Source organism: Grammomys surdaster, unplaced genomic scaffold, assembly GCF_004785775.1.
Source record: "Grammomys surdaster isolate TR1022 unplaced genomic scaffold, NIH_TR_1.0 769, whole genome shotgun sequence".
NCBI lineage: Eukaryota > Metazoa > Chordata > Mammalia > Rodentia > Muridae > Grammomys > Grammomys surdaster.
This window is the reverse complement of record NW_021605188.1, coordinates 22532-44909: the sequence shown is the minus strand read 5'-3', so window position 1 is coordinate 44909 and position 22378 is coordinate 22532. Positions and strand designations below refer to the sequence as shown.

Below are 22378 nucleotides of genomic sequence, written 5' to 3'. Positions count from 1 at the left end.
GATGACAGGAATCACAGGAAGTTTGAAGAGGTTTTATCATACAATAATATATGTACAACAGAGAGAACGCTCAACTCTTGCCTCAATATTGCATGTGAGATTGCCCTTCCTTAGACTAGACAATGGAAGATATAGTGTTCCATGATTCAACTCAAAGTCTGAATGACATAGGACAGTTGTGACATTCTCAACTCTTACTATGGAAGTTCTGATGAAATCCATTATTGTGATTGCCAATTGTGTCTTACATGTGGCTGTTGACACATGGTCTGTCCCAAGCTGCTCAGGAGAAGACGGTCTCTGGAGTATATGTCATGGATATGAATGAAATCATGACACCTGAGGGTGGAGAGCATGATCTTCACAACATGTTTTCAGAAATGTTTTGATCAAAAGCTTCCAGACCTCAGGTGCAGAGCTCGAGGCCACAATTTTCCAGATGTATCCAGGGACTATGACATAGGATGAGTGGAAATGAACTGTAGAATATAATTAAGTGAGTTTTCAAACTGCAGTAGCCTTAAAACAGACACATAGGTGTGAATGTGTGTGTGATGTTTGTGTGCATAAGAAAGACTTCATAAATGCTCTGTCTGAGATCCTAGCAGACATGAAGAATTTGTGTGCTTTCACTATTTCCTTCTTGCTCCTGAAGTTTTCTTTCATCTTGTGCAGTTTGACTGATCCCAGTTGTTTTTGGAGAATACAGAATAATGAAGATAATGATGGAGATTTTCGAAGAGACTGTGGTTTTGTTCTTCTCATCCATGATGAACCTATAGATGAAATTTCTAATAGTTATCTCATCGATTTTAGGTAAGTCATTTTTTTCCTGCTTCTATGTCAGTAATTAGAAGTATGTAGTTGTATATACAAACTGTGGAATTCTGTCCTGTTCTTCACATTGTAACATTAGGAATAAGTGAATATTATATAACACATCAATCATGATTTTCATATTTTCAATGTATCACCACTTTGTATGGTTTCAATACATTGGGTTCAAATTCACTTTCCTAATTTTAACAGATGTACTGGGAGACTGTGGGACAAATGAAACACACTTTACATGGAAAAAAGATCTCAGTGCTCAGACATCACTTAAAGGATGGCAAAGAATTAGAAAGACTGGGGTGTTAAGGGAAATCTGATACCTTTTAAAGTAAATTGACATATTAACAGTTACACTAAAAGGTAATATCAAATTGATGTGCAAATGAGTCTAGAGGATAATAATCTGGTTATGTGGTATATTGTATTATTTTATATATTTTCATATGGATACATAAATTTAAATGAAATGTATCTTAAAATAATTATCATGTTTGATAAACATTAACATTTGGAACTATTAAAAACATTTTCTATAAAATCATGGAAATATCATTATTGAAAAATTTTCACATTGTATATAAAATTAGCATTTTAAAAAATTTTATTATTTTATTTATTTTCATTCCAAATACTGCCTCCATCCTGGTTCCCCATCCCAGAGTTCTTCATCTTATTCCCCCCTCTTTTTGGCCTCTGAGAGGGTGGTTTCCCAATCCCTTACCACTTTATCACCACCCCACCCCCACTTCTCCAGAAACCTCCATTCTTCCTACACCCTACCCACTCCCAGCACCCTTCTTCCCTGGGACATCAAGTCTCTACAGGATTAGTCTCATGATCTCCCACTGTGGACATGAAAGACAGTCCTCTGCTACATATGTGGCAGAAGCCATTGACCAGCCCATGTATGTTCTTTGTACTAAGGCTTGACATCAATAATAATGAAATTAACATTTTAGTACTGTTTGACTTAAACAAGTTTTTCCTATTATCATGCTTTAAGATTTTTCTTACTAATTACATAAATTCTCTCATAGAAACACAGATAATCTTTTTCAGGTAAAATTATTATTAGACAATTTATATAGACATTATAATACATTTTGAATACACTGACTCTATGTCAGGTGGTATTGTATATTGGCTTTTTAATGTATTTCTTAATGACTCATTTTTTATTATTTTGTGTTCTTTTACTATGTTAGTTTCCAAAGATTACTTTGTATCTTTTGAAACATAATTTTGAACTAAGTTATTAGAACTAGAATCCTGTGTTATAGATATAATTCAGTATGTGTTGATAAAAATTTTATGGTACTAAAGGTTATGAATTGAAAAGTTGAATGAAATATCATTGTATTATTTCACTCTTAAAACATTTAATATTGAGATATTTAATACATAAAAAATTTCACATAATAAAAAATATTTAAGGGGTTATTGATTTCATATACTGTTCAAGGCATTTTTAAAAAATTTTTCTGTGGTATTAGAGCATCAAGAGTATTGTTTAAGCTGGGTGGTGGTGGCGCACACCTTTAATCCCAGCACTTGGGAGGCAGAGGCAGGCAGATTTCTGAGCTCAAGAGTTCGAGGCTAGCCTGGTCTACAGAGTGAGTTCTAGGACAGCCAGGACTACACAGAGAAACCCTGTCTCGAAAAACCAAAAAAAAAAAAAGAAAAAGAGTATTGTTTATCAGCCTTACTCTCTAGGACTGTAATCCATTTCATGCATGGCTTTCAGAGAAAAAGCAAGTTCTTTGTGGATTTTCAGAAATATAAAAATTATTATATCAGAGTGACATACATTTATTATGATCTGAAATTGTATTCAACTTTAAAGATCTCTAATTTCCCAAGCTTAGTTCAGGAAAGCTAGCATTTACACAGTAATTTAGCATTTCAAGTACAACAATGTTTACTGCAATTGAATAGAAAATTTGATGTGTCGAATAGTGTTGGTTTGAATATGCTTGATCCAGAGAATGGCACTATCAGGAGTTATGGCCTTGTTTCAGTAGGTGTGGCCAGTTTGAGGAAGTGTGTCACTGTGGGGCTGGGAAAATGAGACCCTTTTCCTAACCACCAGAGAAACAGTTTTCTCCTAGTGGCCTTCAGATAAAGATAGAGGACTCTCACTTTCTGCACCACTCAAACCTGGATCCTGCCATGCTCTCACCTTGATGGTAATGCTCTGAAACTCTGAACCTGTAAGCCAGCTCCAAACAAACATTGGCTTTATAGTTGTTGCTTGGGTCATGGTGTCTGTTTTCAGCAGTGAAACTCCAATGAAGACAGAAATTAGTACCAGGGACTGGAGTATTGCTGTGTTAGGCTTGGCTGTGCTTTTGTTTAGAAGAATGTTGATTTGGAATGCAGTGGAATGTTTTAAATGGGGCTTAATGGACTATTCTAACAAGAATATAGAAAACTTTGTTGTTGAGAATGATTTGAACTGTACAGACCTGGCCTAAGATATTTCAGCAGAGAAGGATTTCAGCCTGTGGCCTGGAGACTATTTTTTGTGGTATACTGGTGAAGAATGTGACTGCTTTATGCCCTTGTCTGAAGAGTCTACCTGTGGCTAATGTAAGAGATTTATATTAATTGCATTGACAAAGGAAGTCTCTAAAAATCCTAGCAAGGTCTTTATTTTCTGGTTTAGTCTCATGAAGAGCATGCTGTTCAAGCATAGCAAGCTTAGAAAGAATAAAAGTACAATATGTGGTTCAAATGATAATAAATGGAACCCAGGAAGTGAAATGGAGCTGAAACCTATGTTCAAGGAAATACAGATATTAAGGGAATGATGATCTCAGGGCAAGATTCCACTCACATAATCTGATTGTTTGTGTTTGCAGTTGAACAAGGAATAGTTTAAACTTTTAGTTTAGAATAACCAACAATCCAAAAATAGAGGGCCCACATGTGATCCAGATACTGAGGCTGGAAGAAACAGGCTTTTGATCTGGATGTTCAGGAATAATGGCCATGAAAACTTAGGCACATTCATGGTGATGCACAGATATAATCCATGGAAAAAAGGCAAGAAGATCTCTGAGTTCAAGGTCAGTCTTGGACAGAATAAGCTCTAGGTGAAGAAAAGCAGAAGCTGAGGCATGGTAGTACATGTCTTTAATATCAGCATTCAGGAGAAAGAGGCATGAAGATCTTTGTGTTCAAGGTCAATCTACTGGGCAAGCTCCAGGAGTTAGAAAGTTGGAAAACAGAAATCTGGTAATAGAATAAGGGGCAATATGTTCTAGCAATAGCAAGTAGCAGAAATTAGATGGCTTCTGCCATGTTGCTCTGGCATTAGAGTCAAGAATAGAAGGGACTACTGAGACAACTGGTGCTGATTAGCTGGAGCTAAGAAATTAGCATTGCTAAAGAAGAGACCAGCATCAATGAGGTGAAATCTTCTGGTAAGTGTTTTCACAGATCACAAAGAAGCTGTGTTCCAGAGATAGCCAAGGTTATCACTTGTGTTGCAGCTGGGTTGGTAACATGTAAGAATGACCTAGGTGGTACTGGTTTTGAAGGTATGAAATGTTCATGGAGAGCAGCTAAGGCTTAGTACTGTGAGATGCCAGGGAAGGCCAGTGGTGAAGGTGCAGTCTCAGTTGCAGTTGATGGCTAAAATATAAAGGATTCATGTAAAGAAGGTGAGCTTTGCCACCATGAAGAGAGCCTATGAGAGGCTATTGGTGAATCCTAGTTGCATCAGAAGTCCTCATAGTATTGAAGACGCCAGTATCATGGAATGTCTACTAAGAACAGCAGCAGCAGTGGAGTGGAGTCTACCAGAGACTACAGTGCTGCAGAAGGCATGGCTGGAGAAGTGACACAAGGCCTTTGGAAGAGCCCAGAAGATCATATGTGAATCTTAGACATTGAAACTAGAAGGTGTAAAGTTGAAGGTGACTTGGAGATCCCAAGATTTTAAAGATGCCTGATTCTGTGGAATTAGAACTTGAAGAGTATTGTGTAGGAACCTTAGTTTAGAGAACTGTAATCTAGTTCATGTATGACATTCGGAGATAAAACAGCTCGTTACACATTCTCACAAATATAAAAATTATCATATAAGAGTGACATATTTGGAGGAATTCTTAAGGTGTATTCATCTTTAAATATCAATAATTTCTTAAGCTTATTTCAGAAAAGTTAGCATTTACCTGTCTCTTAGTGTGAAGTTTACTGCAATTGGAGAGAAAATGTCATGTTTCAAACACCCTCCTCAATCATCCCTATGCCTTCTTGTAGAATACCAGAAAGAAGATACGAGTTTTTTCTGGTAATGTTTTTTGCTACTGATGAGATCAACAGAAATCCTTATCTTTTACCAAACATGTCTTTGATATTCTCACTCATTACGGGCATGTGTGAAGATACATTTGGATTTCTGGAAAAAGAATACTCACCACAAAATAATTCTTGGCATTTAATTAATTATTACTGTGGAATACAGACAAGCTGTGATGTAGAACTTACAGGACCATTATGGACAACATCCTCAAAACTGACAATTAATTCTAGGATCCCAAAGGTGAGAATGTGTGATACTGGATGAATTACCAACTTTTTTATTCTATTCAAAGGTGCCTAGGGAGAAACCTTGCTTGGCATAGGTTTGTGTGTATACTCTTTTTTATGTATTATCCATTTATTATAAAGGATTAAATAATCAGATCTTTGAAGCATTGATGAAACAGTTAAATATGTTTTGTTAAACATGGTGACTTCTCAGGAATAGTCTAGAATCTAATAGGAATAATCTGTGATATTTATAGTGTAGTCTTACTATCCTCAATAGGGGTTCTGAAATGTGAGTAATGTTACTTGTATATTAGTCCAAACTTTCTAACAATCATATTCCTTACAGGGTGTTTCATCATTTTTCTATGTCCTCTAGGTTTTCTTTGGACCATTTAATCCTAACTTGAGTGACCATGACCAGTTTCCCTATGTCTATCAGGTAGCAACCAAGGACACGTGTTTGCTTCATGCTATGGCATCCTTGATGCTTCATTTTAGATGGACTTGGATAGGACTGGTCATCTCAGATGATGACCAGGGTATTCAGTTTCTCTCAGACTTGAGAGAAGAAATGAAAAGGCATGGGATCTGTTTAGCATTTGTGAATATGATCCCAGGAACCATGCAGATATATATGACAAGGGCTAAGATATATGATAAACAAATTATGGCATCATCAGCCAAGGTTGTTATGATTTATGGTGAAATGAACTCTACCCTAGAAGTCAGCTTTAGAAGATGGGCATATTTAGGTGCTCAGAGAATCTGGATCACAACCTCACAATGGGATGTCATCACAAATAAAAAAGATTTCAGCCTTGATTTCTTCCATGGGACTGTCACTTTTGCACACCACAACAATGATATTGCTAAATTTAGCAATTTTGTACAAATAATAAACACTTCCATATATCCAATAGATATTTCTCAGACTATGCAGAAGTGGAATTATTTTAATTGTTCAATCTTTAAGAACAGCAATAGCAAGATGGATCATTTTATACTCAACAACACAGAGGAATGGTTAGCACTGCACAAATTTAACATGGCCCTGAGTGAAGAAGGTTACAATTTGTATAATGCTGTGTATGCTGTGGCCTACACCTACCATGAACTGGTTCTTCAACAAGTAGATTCTCAGCAAATGGAAAAACCCAAAGGAATATTCAATGACTGTCAAGAGGTAAAAAACCTTTACATGTCATTATGCTTAGATTTTTCAGTGTGATCTTCTAAATGGTCTTCAGAAACTCACATATATTTGTTAGAGTATATTCTATCAGTGGAAAGATTTCTACACTTCAGGATTCCCTAATGAATTTTCATATGGAGATATGTGTGTATATATATATGTATATATCACATGCACAAGGATAACATTTAATAGGAGACAATATTTTGTGTGTGTGTACATCAGTGAGTTTTTTGAAAATGTGTCTGAACTTTTTACCAAATGAATTCTATATTTAAAATAGAAGGGAAACTACACCTTAGAAAAGACAAGAAAGTAGTCTTCTTTCAACAAACCCAAAAGAAGATAGCTACACAAACATAATTTCACCTCTAATAACAAAAATAACAGGAAGCAACATTTGATTATCCTTAATATTTCTCAATATCAATTGACTCAATTGCCCAAAAAAAAGACATAGACTATTGGATGGATATGTAAACCGGACCTAGCATTTTGCTGCATATAGGAAATGCTTCTTAGTAACAAAGACAGATACTACCTCAGAGTAAAAAGCTAAAAAACAATTGTCCAAGCAAATGGTGCCAAGAAACAAGCTGTAGTAAACATCTTCATATTGAATAAAATCGAATTTCAAAGAAACATCAAAGAAGATAAGGAAGGACACTTCATTCTTGTCAAAGGAAAAATCTACCAAGATGAACATTCAATTCTCAATATCTATGCTCCAAATGCAAAGGCACAGACATTCATAAAACAACTTTACTAAAACTCAAAGCACACATTGCACCTCACACAATAATAGTGGAAGACTTAAACACCCCACTCTCATAAATGGACAGATAGTGAAAACAGAAACTAAACAGAGACACAGTGAAACTAAGAGAAGTTATTAACCAAATGGATTTCACAGATATCTATAGAACATTTTATCATAAAACAAAAGAATATATCTTCTTCTCAGCAATAGGCCTAGACAGATATATGATTGATATAATCCCATATATCCTATCAGATCACCACAGACTAAGGCTGGTCTTCAATAATAACAAAAACAACAGAAAGCTAAAATACACATGGAAACTGAAAAACTCTCTACTCAATGATAACTTGGTCAAGGAAGAAATAAAGGATGGAATAAAAGACATTTTAGAATTTAATGAAATTGAAGAAACATCATGACCAAACTTATGGGACACAAGGAAAGCAGTGCTAAGAGGAATACTCATAGCTCTAAGTGCCTACAAAATAACCTGGAGAAAGCATACCCTAGCAGTTAGACAGCACACCTAAAAGCTCTAGAACAAAGAGAAGCAAATACACCCAAGAGATGTTGACAACAGGAAATAATCAAACACATGTCTGAAATCACCAAGTAGAAACAAAAAGAATTATACCAAGAATCAACATAACCAGGAGCTGGTTCTTTGAGAAAAATCAAAATAGTTACAAACTTTGTTAGACTAACCAGAGAGCACAGAGACAGTATCTAAATTAATAAAATTAGAACTGAACAGGAAGACATAACAACAGAAACTGAAGAAATTCAAAAAATCTTCAGATCCTACTACAAAAGCCTATACTCAACAAAATTGGAAAATCTGGATGAAGTGGATAATTTTCTAGACAGATATCAGGTATCAAAGTTAAGTCAAGATCAGATAAACCACCTAATCAATCATATATCCCCTAAAGAAATAGAAGCAGTTATTAAAAATCTCCCCATTTAAAAAAAAAAAAAGCCCAGGACCAGATGGATTTAGTGAAGAATTTTATCAGACCTTCCAAGAAAAGCTAATACCAATTCTTTTCAAATTATTCCACAAAGTAGAAGGAAAACTACACAATCCATTCTATGAAACAACCATTATGCTCATACCTAAACTGCACAAAGATCCAACAAAGAAAGAGAACTTCAGTCAATCTCCCTTACTGATGCAAAAATACTCAATAAAACTCTCACAAACCAAATCCAAGAACACATCAAAAAATCATCCAACATGATCAAGTAGGCTTTATCCATGGAATGCAGGGATGGTTCAGAATATGGAAATCCATCAACAAAATCCACTATATAAGCAATATCAAAAAAAAATCCACAAGATCATCTCACTAGACGCTGAGAAAGCATTTGACAAAATTCAACACCCCTTCATGATCAAAGTCTTGGAAAGATCAGGAATTAAAGGCCCATACCTAAACATACTAAAATCAATATACTGCAAACCAGTGGCCAACATCAAACTAAATGGAGAGAAACTTGAAGCAGTCCCACTAAAATCAGGAACTAGACAATGCTGCCCACTCTCTCCCTGCCTATTTAATATAGTACTGGAAGCCTTAGCCAGAGCAATTAGACAACAAATGAAAGTCAAAAGGATACAAATTGGAAAGGAAGAAGTCAAAATATCACTATTTGCAGATGATATGATAGTATGCTTAAGTGACCCCAAAACTTCCACCAGAGAACTCCTAAACCTGATTTTAAAAAAAAAATCTTCAGAAAAGTGGCTGGATAAAAAAATTAATTTGAACAAATCAATAGCTTTCCTTTACTCAAAGGTTAAACAGGCTGAGAAAGAAATTAGGGAAATTTCAAACTTCACAAATAATATAAAATACCTTGATGTGCCTTTAACTAAGCAAGTAAAAGATCTGTATGACAAGAATTTCAAGTCTCTGGAGAAAAGAAATCGAAGGAAAATTCAAAAGATGGAAAGATCTCCTATGCTTATGTATTGGCAGGGACAATATAGTAAAAATGGCCATCTTGTCAAAAGCAATCTACAGATTCAATGCCATCCCCATAAAAATTGCAAATCAATTCTTCATAGAGACAGAAAGAACAATTTGAAAATTCATTTGGAATATCAAAAAAACCAGGATAGTGAAAACTATTCTCAACAATAAAAGATATTCAGGGAGAATCACCATCCCTGACCTCAAGCTGTAGTTCAGAGCAATAGTGATAAAAACTGCATGATATTGGTACAGAGACAAGCAGAAAGATCAGCGGAATAGAATTGAAGACCCAAAAATGAACCCCCATACCTACAGTCACTTGATCTTTGACAAAGGTGCTTAAACCGTCCAGTGGAAACAAAAGATAGCACTGTCAACAAATGGTTCTGATTCAACTGGAGGTCAACATGTAGAAGAATGCAAATTGATCCATTCTTTTCTCCTTTTACAAATCTCAAATCCAAGTGGATCAAGGACCTCCACATAAAACTAGATACACTCAAACTAATAGAAGATGGGAAAGAGCCTTAATAGAAAGTGGGGAAGAGCCCATGGACACAGCAGAAAAGTTCCAGAAGAGCAAACCAACGGCTTATGCTCTAAGATCAAGAATTGACAAATAGGACCTCATAAAATTGCAAAGCTTCTGTAAGGCAAAGGACATTGTCATTAGGACAAAATGGCAACCAACAAATTGGGAAAAGATCTTTACCAATCCTACATCTCATAGAGGGCTAATATCTAATATATAAATATAACTTAAGAAGTTAGACTCCAGAAAATCTAATAACCCTATTAATATGGAGTGCATAGCTCAACAAAGAATTCTCAACTGAGGAAACTCAAATGGTGGAAATGCACCTAAAGAAATGTTCAACATCCATAGTTATCAGGGAAATGCAAATCAAAACAACTCTGAGATTTCACCTCACACCAGTCAGAATAGCTAAGATCAAAAACTCAGGTGAAAGCAGATGCTATCAAGGATGTGGAGAAAGAAGAACACTCCTCTATTGTTGGTGGCATTGTAAGCTGATAGAACCACTCTGGAAATAAGCCTGGTAGTTCCTCATAAAACTGCACATAGTAATACCTGAGTATCCAGCTATACCACGTCTGGGCATATACTCAAAAGATGCTCCAACATATAACAAGGGCACATGCTTCCCTATGTTCATAGCAGTCTTAGCTATAATAACCAGCACATCGAATGATCCCAGATATCCTCCAACAGAAGAATGGATACAGAGACTATGGTACATTTACACAATGGAGTACTATTCAGCTATTAAGTACAGTGAATTCATGAAATTCGTAGTCAAATAGATGGAACTAGAAAATATCATCCTGAGTGAGGTAACCCAAAAGAACACAGATGGTATACACTCACTGATGAGTGGATATTAAGCCCAAAAGCTTCCAGTACATCGTGAAGCTCAAGAAAAACGAAGACCAAAGTGTGGGTGCTTTGGTCCTTCATGGAAGGAGTAGCAAAATACTCAGGGAAGCAAGTAAGGAGACAAAGTATGGAGCAGAGACTGGAGGAGGGGCAGTCTGGAGACTGCCAGACCCAGGAATCTTGCCCATGTGCAGTCACCATATGCAGGCATGGTTGAGGATGTCAGGAAGTGCATGCTCACTGAAGCCTGATATACCTGTCTCCTGAGAACCTCTGCCAGAGGTGGATGCTCACAGCTAATCATTGAACTGATCATGGGGTCCCCAATGGAGGATTAGAGAGAAGACTGAAGAAGCTGAAGGGGCTTGTGGCCCCATTGGAAGAGTGACAATTCCAACCAACCAAAGCTCCCAAGGTCTAAGCCACCAGCCTGGGAACACACATGGAGGGACCCATGGGTCCAGCTGTATGTATAGTGGAGGATGTCCTTTTCAGGCATTGGTAGAAGAGGAAGTCTTTGGTCCCACGAAGGCTGGATGCCCCAGTGTGGGGGAATCTGAGGTTGGGGAGGGGGAAGTTTGTGGATGGGTAGGGCCACATCCTCATAGAAGTATCAGGAGGGGGGAATGGAATAATGGGTGTCTGGGGGAATGGAAAAAGGGGATAACATCTAAAATGTAAATAAATAAAATATCCAATAATCAAAAACAAAACAAAAAATAAATTAGGAGCAAAGAGTTTTATCATAAAGCCTTATGTGATGACTAGATTAAAATAATTTCCTAAGGAATGATACATTTGCTGTGATTAATAGTTTGTCATTTAAAGTAACTTAAAAAAAGATAAATGATAAAGACACACATTTTCTTAAGCTTATGTTTATTTAATATATGCAAACTCTATGTATATGAATGACCCACTACCACTCTTTGTTTCCACAACTTCCAGATATTCAGACTGCCCACTCATTCTCACATACATGGCTTCATTTTTTAAAATTATTTTTCCAAATGTGTTCACACACACACACACACACACACACACACACTGCGTTACTTTTTATTTGGTAAGCATTTTAACTACCCATGAGGCATATTGTATGTTACTAGATGGAATAAGTAATATATCTGTGTTCCCTGGAAGCCAGTAAAAAATTAGGGGACACTCTCAATTTTGTAATGCCTTATTTGATATACGTATATAATCATCTAATGATGCATCTCATTTAGGTGGCTTCCTTGCTAAAGACCAGGGTATTTACTAACCCTGTTGGAGAACTGGTGAACATGAATCACAGGGAAAATCAGTGTGCAGAGTATGACATTTTCAACATTTGGAATTTTCCACAAGGCCTTGGAATAAAAGTGAAAATAGGAAGCTATTTTCCTTGTCTCTCACAGAGTCAACAACTTCACATATCTGAAGACTTGGAGTGGAGCACAGGAGGAACATCAGTGAGTATACCACAATTTTCACTCTTTCAAGTATATCTACATTTTAAAATATGAGGCACCAAAGCTGTAGCTGTGTGGTTAAGACCAATTGCTGCTCTTGCAAAAGGCCCATACTCAGTTACCAGCATCAAAATTTGATAACTCACAACTTCATGTAAATCTAGATCATAAGGATCAAAGGTCTTTGATTCCTTGTTCAAATGCAGCAACGTGCCTCCTCACCCCAGAATACAGAAACACATTTATAAAATTTAAAGATATTTATGTACATTTATAAAATTTAGATATTTTTATATATGCATATATATAATATAAATATAAATTTTATAAATATAAATTTTTATAAATTTATATAAAAATATATAAATATATAAAAAAATAACTTAATTTTATTACTATATATACATGTTTTTTTCAGAATTACTAATAAAATGATTTTTTTCCATTTTATTAATTATTTTATTTATTTACATTTCAAATGCTGTGCCCCTTCCTGGTCCCCACTCCATGAGCACCCTACCCTATCTGCCTCCCCTTCATCTCTAAGGATGTGCTTCTCCACCGTCTACTTTACTTCCACCTCACCTCTCTAGTATCATATCAACCTTTGCTGGGGCATCAAGCCTCCACAGGACCAAGTGCATCTTCTCCCATTGAGGCCAGACATGTCAGTCTTCTGCTACGTATGGACCAGTCCATGTATATTCCTTTGTTGGTGGTGCAGTCTCTGGGAGCTCTGAGAGATCCAATTAGTTGATACTGTTGTTCTTCCTATGGGGTTACAATCCCTTTCAGCTCCTTCAGTCCTTACCCTAACTCTTCCATAGGGGTCCCCTGTCTCAGTCCAATGGTTGGCTGTAAGTATCTGCATCTGTCTTAGTCAGTGACTGGGTACAGCCTCTCAGAGGACATCCATGCCAGGCTCCTGACTGCAAGCACAACATGGCATCAGCATTAGTGTCAAGGTTTGGTATCTATGAATGGGATGGATCCCAAGGTGTGGTGGTTTCTGGATGGCCTTTGCTTCTCTGCTCCATTTTTTGTCCCTGTTATTCCTTTAGACAGAAACAATTCTGGGTCAAAAATTTTGAGATGGGTGGGTAGTCCCATCCCTCAACTAGGAGTGGGGCATATCTATCTACTGGAGGTAGTCTCTCAGGTTCCATCTCCCACCGTTGAATATTTTCACTAATGTCATCCTCATTGAATCCTGAGAGCTTTGCACATCCCTGGTGCCTGGGACTTTCTAGAGGTTTCCTCCACCTCCACACCCCACTGCTACATATTTCCATTCATTCTCCTGGCCCTCTGGGCTCTTTCCTGTTTCCCCTCATATTTGATCCTGCCCCTATTTTTCTTCCCCTTCTCTATCCCACCCAGGTTCCTCTCTCCCTCTGCCTTCCACGATTATTTTGTTCCTTTTCTAAGTGGGATTGAAGCATCCACACTTGGGCCTTCCTACTTGTTATGCTTCACATGCTCTGTGAGTTGAATGATGGGTATTGTGAAGTTTTGGCTAAAATCTACTTAACAATGCCATATATGTCATTTTAGTTCTGGGTTGCCTTACTCGGGATGATATTTTCTAGTTCCATCCATTTGCTTGCAAAATTTATGATGTCATTGTTTTTTAATAGCTGAGTAGTATTTCTTTGCAAATGGTCCATCCTCAGTTACCAGCATGAAAATTTGATAACTCACAACTTCCCGTGAATCTGGGTCATAGGGGTTTAAGGTATCTGGATTTCATGCTCAAATCTACCTACAAGTCTATTCACCCCACAATACAGAAACACATTTATGAAATTTAAAATATGTGTATATTTATAATAAAAATTTTGTAACTACACATAAACTATAAAATTCTGTGATACTCTTTGAACATCATTATAGCCTAATAAAGTACAGCAAATACTCACTAATTCAACATTCCTGGCTTTGTTTTAAACTTAGAAAAACTTTAATTCTTTGAGAGTCTTATGACATGGTTTATTCATATTCATCAAAGAACTTTTTCTTGAACTACCCTACCTTCTCTCCCCACACAACTCAGTATCCTTCTTATTTTATTTATAAATCATTTTAGAGAAATTGATGGCACATAAATGTTCTGTTTCCATGTAATCACTTTAGGAAGGAAAAATTTAAAATCTGTACAACACAATTGTTACACATTTAATATTACATGATGTAGTAAATATTGTGTTACATTCAGGGCATTGGAGGCTTACTCAAAATAATAAAGTGTCTGAAATTGATGATTGATTTATCAGAGGAATATATATAGTAGTATCTGTTAAGTACATAAATAAATATATATATATCAAAAATTGTGTAACTACATGTAAACCCAAAATTTTGTTACATATATATATATATATATGATGATGATGAATATATAAATTATCATATATATCCTCAGGTTCCCACCTCCATGTGTAGTGAGACATGCACTGCTGGATTCAGGAAAACTCATCAGCAACAAACAGCAGACTGCTGCTTTGATTGTGCCCATTGCGCAGAAAATGAAGTTTCCAATGAGACAGGTACATGCTTCCATGCAGAAAAAAATTGCTGAATTCCAGTATCTTCTCTTTCCAAAGTAGAAATGTAAAATGGCCTAGATGGAAATGAAAGACCTAAAACCTGTGTGTTCCAGAATTTAACCTTTTGAATGATATCAACATTTTGGGACCCTGACAATAACCTGCAATATCTTATACAAACTCATTCTTTTTTACAACATTATGGCTTTGATTTTTTATTTTGCAGAAAACTTTTAGGGGGAGAAACATTGTAACCATTTAATTTTTATATTATTCCCCTCACATTGGCACTTCAAATCTGTTTGAGCCTAGGTGCTTCCGCTCCCACTGAGTTCAGATAAGGATGCCCAGATAGAAATACATATCCCACATACAGGCATCAGCTTTTGGGATAGCCCCCTGCTCTAGGTGTTCAGGGCCCACATGAAGACCGAGCTGAGTATCTGCTACATATGTGCAGGAAGGCTTATGTCCAGCCTGTGTATGTTGTTTGGTAGGAGGTTCTGTCTCCAAGAGCCCTAAGGGTTCAGGTTAGCTGACTCTATTGACCTTCCTGTGGAGATCCTATCCCTTTAGGGGCTGGAGTCCTTGCTCTTGTTCTTCCATAATATTCCCTAAGCACCATCCAAAGTTTGACTATTGGTGTCTGCATCTATTTCAGTAAGTTGCTGCATAGAGCCTCGAAGATGATAGCCATGCTAGACTCCTGCCTGCAAGTATAACAGAGTACCATTAATAGTCTCAGGGAATGGTGTTTGCCAGTGGGATGGATCTCAAGTTGGGCCTGTTATTAGGTGGCCTTTCCATCAGTCTCTGCTCCATCCCAAATCCCTGCATTTCTTTTAGACAACTCTAATTGGGGCCTGCATCCATGTTCTTGTCTTGACTTCTTTCAATTATCTGTGACCAAGATACATAGAGAAATCAACATTTTTCTCATGTGTTCCTTTTGACTATGGTGTTTTGTTACAGCAACAGAAACTAAGACATTAGCAAAATGGTTATATAAGTTTGCTCTCCCACCACCTATGGAGGAGTGTTCCCCTTGATGTACACTCTTGCCAGCATGTGGTTTCTCTTGAGTTTTAAAATTTTTTAATTTATTTTTATATCTTTTTAAATCACATTATATTGTGCTCACTGCCCCCTGCCAGTCAGTCTCTCCCATAATCCTTCTCCAATTCCTCCTTTCCTTCTCCTCTGAATGGGTGGGGTCCCCCTGGGTATTCTTCCCAACTTCATACTTCAATATGTATGAGGCAAGGTGTTTCCTTTCCCACTGAGCCCAGACAAGACATTCCAGCTAGTAGAACATATCCCCCATACAGGTAACAGCTGTTGGGATAGCCCCTGTTCCAGTGGTTTGGGACAAAACATGCAGACAAAGCTGTATATCTGCCACAAATGTGTATGGAGGCCTAGGTCCAGCTCATGTATTTTTTTTGGTTGGTGGTTCTGACTCTGAGAACTCCTAGTATTTGGCTTAGTTGACTCTGTTGGTCTTCCTGTGAAGTTCCTATCTCCTTTAGGGCCAAAGTCCTTCCTCCTGCTCTTTCATAAGAATTTTCAACCTCCATCTGTTTTTGGCTTTGGATGTCTGGGTCTGTCTGAGCCAGCTGCTGGGTGGTGCCTCTCAGAGAATCTAATTATTCATATTTTTTGGATACTGTCTGTCTTTTGGTCTGGCTAGAGTTTGTCTATCTTATTGATTTTTCTAAAGAATGAGCTTTTGATTTCATTGATTCTTTGTTTCTATCTGATTGCTCTCAACCCTGATTTTGACTGTTTCCTGCCTTCAACTCCTCTTTGGTGTGCTTGCTTCTGATTTTCTAGACCCTTCAGGTGTACCTTTAAATTGTTGGTATGAGAAATTTCTAATTTCTTTATCAAGGTGCTTAGTGCTATGAACTATCCTCTTAGCACTGCTTTAATTGTGTCCTATAAATGTATGCATTTTGTGCCTTCATTTTCAGTGAATTCTAGAAAGTGTTTGATTTCTTTCTTTATTTCTTTACTGACCCAGAGATCATTGAGTAGTGAGTTATTCAATTTTGATGAGTAGGCAGGCTTTCTGGAGTTTCTGCTGTTGTTGAAGTCCAGCTTTAATCTATGGTAGTATAAGATACATAGGGTTATTTCAATTCTCTTGTATCTTTGAGTCTTGCTTTGTGACTGACTATGTGGTCAATTTTAGAAAAGGATCCATGAAGTGTTGAGAAGAAAGTATAATCTTTGTGTTTGGGTGAAATATTCTATAGATGTCTATTAGGTCCGTTTGAGTTATAATGCCTGTTAGTTTCACTATTTCTCTGTTTAATTTTTGTCTGAATGACCTGTCTGGTTGTAGTTTGCATGGGTTTTGTTGTTGGGTTGAATTGTGGTTTCCATATCTGTCCCCCCAAAGGGCTAGGGCCGTGGCTCGAAGGGTCAGAGGCGTGGTAAGTTTGTGTTCTTCCTAGGCTGGATCTAGGGAGGTGCTGGGCTATGTGAAGCCACGGGACTTCACTCTGGGGTTGAGGGAATATAGTCTGAGGTCCTACAGGGAGCCAGAGCTCTTGGCTTGGGGGTCCCTGGGCCAAAAGGCATCCAGGAACTGGCTAGTTCTCAGGCTCTTGGGCCCCCAGACACTGTTGATGTTTCATGGAAGGGCTGAGAATGAAGTGGTGGTGTAGGGGCTGTATTTGCCTGCAATCAAAAAAGAGAGGGAGGGAGATGAGATCTGGCTGCATTCTGTGGGAATAAGAGTCTCGTTTGGCTGTGTGGTGGCTGCTCGCTTGGGTTGGGTGGCTTGATTGGTGGTCTCCGTGGCTGGGAACACAATGAGTTCTTCTGTGGGAGATTATGCTGTGGCTCTGTAGATGAACACCTGCTCCTCTATTCTCCACGGCGGGTTCCAAGGAAGAGAAACAGTCCATCGTCTTAAGATGTTTATTGTCATGGCTGAAAGTAGATGAAAACTATACCTCAGTTTCCTCAGGGTGGGTCTGAGGTTAAATTACCTTTTGCAAGGAGGAGGGTCTGGGAAGTAATGTTTAATTGGCTATGCCCCGCTTCCCATTAGGTATCTCATTAATATGGGGATCTGTCTTGAGATTCTGTGGCCTGTATTCATGCCCTCTACCTGTGAAGGGGCTAGTGGGAGTTGTCCTATGTGATGAAAGAACCCTAATTTATGGAAGTCTGCGGCCTCCTGTCAGGAGCCTGGAGTCTTGGAGTGTGGTCAAATGCATGCTGTCCCTTAGGGTCACCTGCATCCCACCTGGGGCCCCTCAGGATCACCTGGAGTCTCCAGCAATCTCCAGCAGATACTTGACCAGAAACCAGGTTGCCTTTCACCATCCTACACCTGTCGATTGGTGAGACTGAGATGTTAAAGTTTCCCACTAACAGTTTATGGAGTTTGATGTGAGATTTAAGATAATGGTGTTTTATTTACAAACGTGGTTCCCATTGTGTTTCTTCATACTAATCAAAGGAGAAATCTATTAAGATAATATCTCAATTATGGACATCTGTGCCATGAAACACAACGCATTATCTTAATTGATTCCTCCTTTGATGAGTATGAATTGTCTTTCCCTGTCTCTTTTGATTAATTTTGGGTGAATGTCTATTTAATTAGATTTTAAAATGGCTACTTCAGCTTGCTTCTTGGATTCATTGTCTAGGGAAACTTTTTTCCAACCCTCCTTCTATCTTTATTGCTGAGGCATTTCTTGTGTGCAGCAGGATGATGGATCCTGTTTTCTATTCCAGTTTTATTGTCTTTTGATTGGGGAATTGCATCTTTTGATTGTGAGAGATACTAATGACCAATGATTGTTATTTCCTGTTATTTATGTGCTGGTGTGTGTGTGTGTGTGTGTGTGTGTGTGTGTGTTTCCAACCCTGGGATTTGCTGATAGGGAATTACATATTTCCTGTGTTTTCTTGGATACCCTTATCCTTGTGGGATTGAAGTTTTCCTCTCATATTTTCTGTAGAGCTCAATTTGTGGGTAGAAATTGTTTGAATTTGATTTGTCTTGAAATATTTTGTTTTCTCCATCTCTGGCATCTGAGAGTTTTGTTGGGATAAGTTGGCATTTATAGTTTTTAAGTTGCAAGATATATGTCCAGACACTTGTAGCTTTTAGAGACTCTATTGGGAAGTATAGTGTAATTCTGAAAGGTCTGCCGGTGTATGTTCCTGCCCCATTTCCCCTGATGCTTTTAATATTCTTTTTTGTTGTTGTTGTTTTGTAGATTTTGTCCTTTGATTATTATGTGCTGGAAGGATTTTCTTTCCTGCTTAAGTCTAATTGGTGTTCTATAAGTTTCTCCTATGTTAATAGGAATCTCTTTCTCATGGTTGGGAAAATTTTCTTCTATAATTTTACTGAAAATATTATTGGGACTTGGACATGGAATTTCTCCTCTTCTGCTTTTCCGAATAGGTCTTTTGCTGGCATCCCAGATTTCTAGGGTGTTTTGTGTCAGAAATTTTTAATATTTAATATTTTCTTTGATGTATCAATTTATTCTATTTTATATTCTCTTTTTCACCTCTTATATTCTGTTGGCAATGCTTGCTTCTGTTGTTCTTGTTCTCTTTCCTAGGTTTAACATCTCCAGGATTCCCTCAGTTTGTATTTTCTTTATTGCTTTTATTTCCACTTTCAGGTCTTGCACAATTTTATTTATCTCTGTCACCTGTTTAAGTATAGATGCATATACTATATATATATATATATATATATACTTTTATATATATTATATAATATATATAAAATCTAACTTTAAGGGACTCATTTTTTTCTCTTTAAAATCTCTTCCTATCACATTGTATTTTCCTTTATTTTTTGAGGTATTCATTCCTTTCCTCTTTAACAGACTCTATGATCTTTCTCTCCTAGTTCCATTAATTTATATGCAAATTTAATAATTTCATATTTAAAGTCTGAGTACTAGTGCATTGTGTAAATGTACACAGTTTCCTACTTTTTATTAATTATTTATTAATTTACATTCCGGACATTTCCCCACCCCAGTCTCCTCTCCTACAGTTTTTTATCCCACATTCCTTCCCACTTGCCTCTGAAAGGATGATCTTTCCCTCCAGCCTCCTCCCTCCCTGGGGCCTCAAGTCTCCACAGGCTTGGGTGCATCCTCTCCAACTGAGGCCTGAGAAGGCACTGCCAGAGACTAAGCATATATCATCTTTGAAAGATTTGATTTATGGTCATTTTCTTGTGTTTCAGTTGTGTTAGAATATCCTGGGTTTGCTGTAGAAGGATAGCTATTCTCTGAAGGTGTCCTATTGCCCAGGTTTTTGTTGATTTTGTTTTTCAAGGACCTTTAGCCTTCAAGATGGGTTTGGTCAAAAACATTGGATGTTTTTGTTGTAATAGGTATGGGGGGGCGGGTAAACCTCTGTGGTCGCAGTGTGGCAAGCTTTTGATGGATATACTTGGGTTGTATGGCTCTGTATCTCCAGGCCTGTATGGTTCAGGATCTATAGATTCTATGAAGGTGAGCGGGGAGGTGGCAGGAGAATGGATGTCTGGCTGGGGTAGCAGGCTGCTCAGGGCAGCTTGGCTTGCTCCAGAGGACTCAGCAACCAGGAAAGATGGATGAGAAGGGAAGATTACCTATATGGTTGAGGATCCACAGGTCTGATGAAGATGGGTGGAGAGGTGGAGATAGGGAGATTGGAGATTTCCCAGGGATAACAGGCTGCTCACTGTAGCTTGGGTTTTTCCAGAAGACTCAGCAAGCAGGGAAGATGGATGGGGGATAGGAATCTTACTTGTATGCTTCAGTCTCAGCAAGTGTGATGAAAATGGGAGGAAAGATGGCAATGGAATCCTGTAACCAATTTTTAGAAAATTTTAAGCGTAGACTATGCACATGTTTAGTCTTCCTTGATTTGTTGAACAAAGTAATTTGACTACATGATCAATCCACAATGTTTCCATTCTATCATCCAGCTTGGTCTCTGACAAATGCTAGATGCTCAGGGTAACAATTGTTGTTTAATGAAATATATTTTAAGAGCTGAGTTGGCTCATAGGATGATATATTTGCTGTCAAAGAATTAGAACAAGAGTGGAGAGTTCAGGAATGCACTAAAAGATGCAATAGTACTCTTCAGCCATCAGAGCCCAATAATGAAAGAGGGAGGAGCGTGAATACCCATAATCTTCATGCCATCTAGATTGCAGTGTGCAGTTGAGAAAAAGAGACCTTACTAAAAGAGGAGGAGATGAATTTGTCTGTGAAGCATATAGCTTTAATGATGGCAATATTGCTTCATGCAAAGAGTACTTACATGAGTAGTTACATGTTCTGGTGCCATTTGAAGATACTGACAAAGGGAACAACCCTCAAAGCCAACAAAGTGGATAATGTGTTTCATCAGCTGGCACTGAAAACTATATCAGCACACTGCACAGATCTGTGATAGCTAGCTTTAAGTTTCAGCAATTAAATAATATTACTTCATGCATATTATTATTTACAATGAACTAAAAATAGAGTATTTTCTTTCTTGTTTAATTAGTAAGTAATTTTTCTCTTCCATTCCCTAAGATGGTATGTTGTTTAATTACCAAGCATAGGATAATACAGAACAGCCTTAAGTTAGTGGTCCCTACAGCAACAAGGAATTAAATAAATGCTCAACACCAAAATATTTTTGAGGTATTCTCTGAGTAATCAACATAGTCAATTCTTAAGTACATAATTATGATATCTTATGAAGGTTTCTTGTTCATCAGCAGATATGGAGCAGTGTGTGAGGTGTCCAGATGATAAATATGCCAACGTACAGCAAACCCACTGCCTGCAAAGAGCTATATCATTCCTGGCTTATGAAGATCCATTGGGGATGGCTCTAGGATGCATGGCCTTGTGCTTCTCTGCCCTGACGGTTCTAGTACTCTTCACTTTTGTGAAGTACAAGGATACTCCCATTGTGAAGGCCAATAACTGCATTCTCAGTTACATCCTCCTCATTTTTCTCATCATGTGCTTTCTCTGCTCACTGCTCTTCATTGGACATCCCAACCAGGCCACCTGCCTCCTGCAGCAGACCACATTTGGAATATTTTTCACAGGGGCTATTTCTACAGTGTTGGCCAAAACAATAACTGTGGTCATGGCTTTCAAGCTCACTACTCCAGGGAGAAGGATGAGAGGAATGTTGGTAACAGGGGCACCTAGGTTGGTCATCCTGATTTGTACCCTAATCCAACTTGTTTTCTGTGGAATTTGGCTGGTAATATCTCCTCCCTTTATTGACAGAGATATACAATCAGAACATGGGAAGACCATCATTATTTGCAACAAAGGCTCTGTCATTGCCTTCCACTTTGTCCTGGGATACTTGGGTTCATTGGCTCTGGGGAGCTTCACTGTCGCTTTTCTGGCTAGGAACCTTCCTGACAGATTCAATGAAGCCAAGTTCCTAACTTTCAGCATGCTGGTGTTCTGCAGTGTCTGGATCACCTTCCTCCCTGTCTACCACAGCACTAGGGGGAAGATCATGGTAGTTGTGGAGGTCTTCTCCATCTTGGCTTCTAGTGCAGGGTTGCTAGGGTGTATATTTGTCCCAAAATGTTATGTTATTTTAGTTAGACCAGATTCAAATTTTCTTCAGAAGTACAAAGCTAAATTTCGTTATTGAAACTTTA

The 22378-nt window shown here is 37.8% G+C and overlaps 1 protein-coding gene across 3 annotated transcripts; it reads left to right on the top strand.

Annotated features, from left to right (window-relative positions):
* The first annotated feature begins 610 nt into the window (after positions 1 to 610).
* LOC114633871 (vomeronasal type-2 receptor 116-like) lies at positions 611 to 22371 on the top strand. 3 transcript variants are annotated; one of them, XM_028782484.1, is made up of 6 exons: positions 611 to 816; positions 5101 to 5383; positions 5750 to 6556; positions 11936 to 12159; positions 14576 to 14706; positions 21467 to 22371. In XM_028782484.1, exons 1-6 carry the CDS (start codon positions 611 to 613, stop codon positions 22369 to 22371), a joined length of 2556 nt encoding a protein of 851 aa, XP_028638317.1. The 3 variants fall into 3 exon arrangements, with proteins under 3 accessions (XP_028638317.1, XP_028638319.1, XP_028638318.1); XM_028782486.1 differs by having other exon boundaries at positions 11936 to 12160; positions 14583 to 14706; XM_028782485.1 differs by having other exon boundaries at positions 11936 to 12160; positions 14583 to 14706; positions 21464 to 22371.
* Positions 22372 to 22378: the final 7 nt, after the last annotated feature.

Excerpts from the sequence above, each read along its gene's own strand:
- LOC114633871 (XM_028782484.1), top strand. The coding sequence starts at position 611 with ATGAAGAATTTGTGTGCTTTCACTATTTCCTTCTTGCTCCTGAAGTTT. Across the intron at positions 5,384-5,749 it reads TTAATTCTAGGATCCCAAAG|GTTTTCTTTGGACCATTTAA; the intron begins GTGAGAATGTGT and ends TATGTCCTCTAG. Across the intron at positions 6,557-11,935 it reads TATTCAATGACTGTCAAGAG|GTGGCTTCCTTGCTAAAGAC; the intron begins GTAAAAAACCTT and ends CATCTCATTTAG.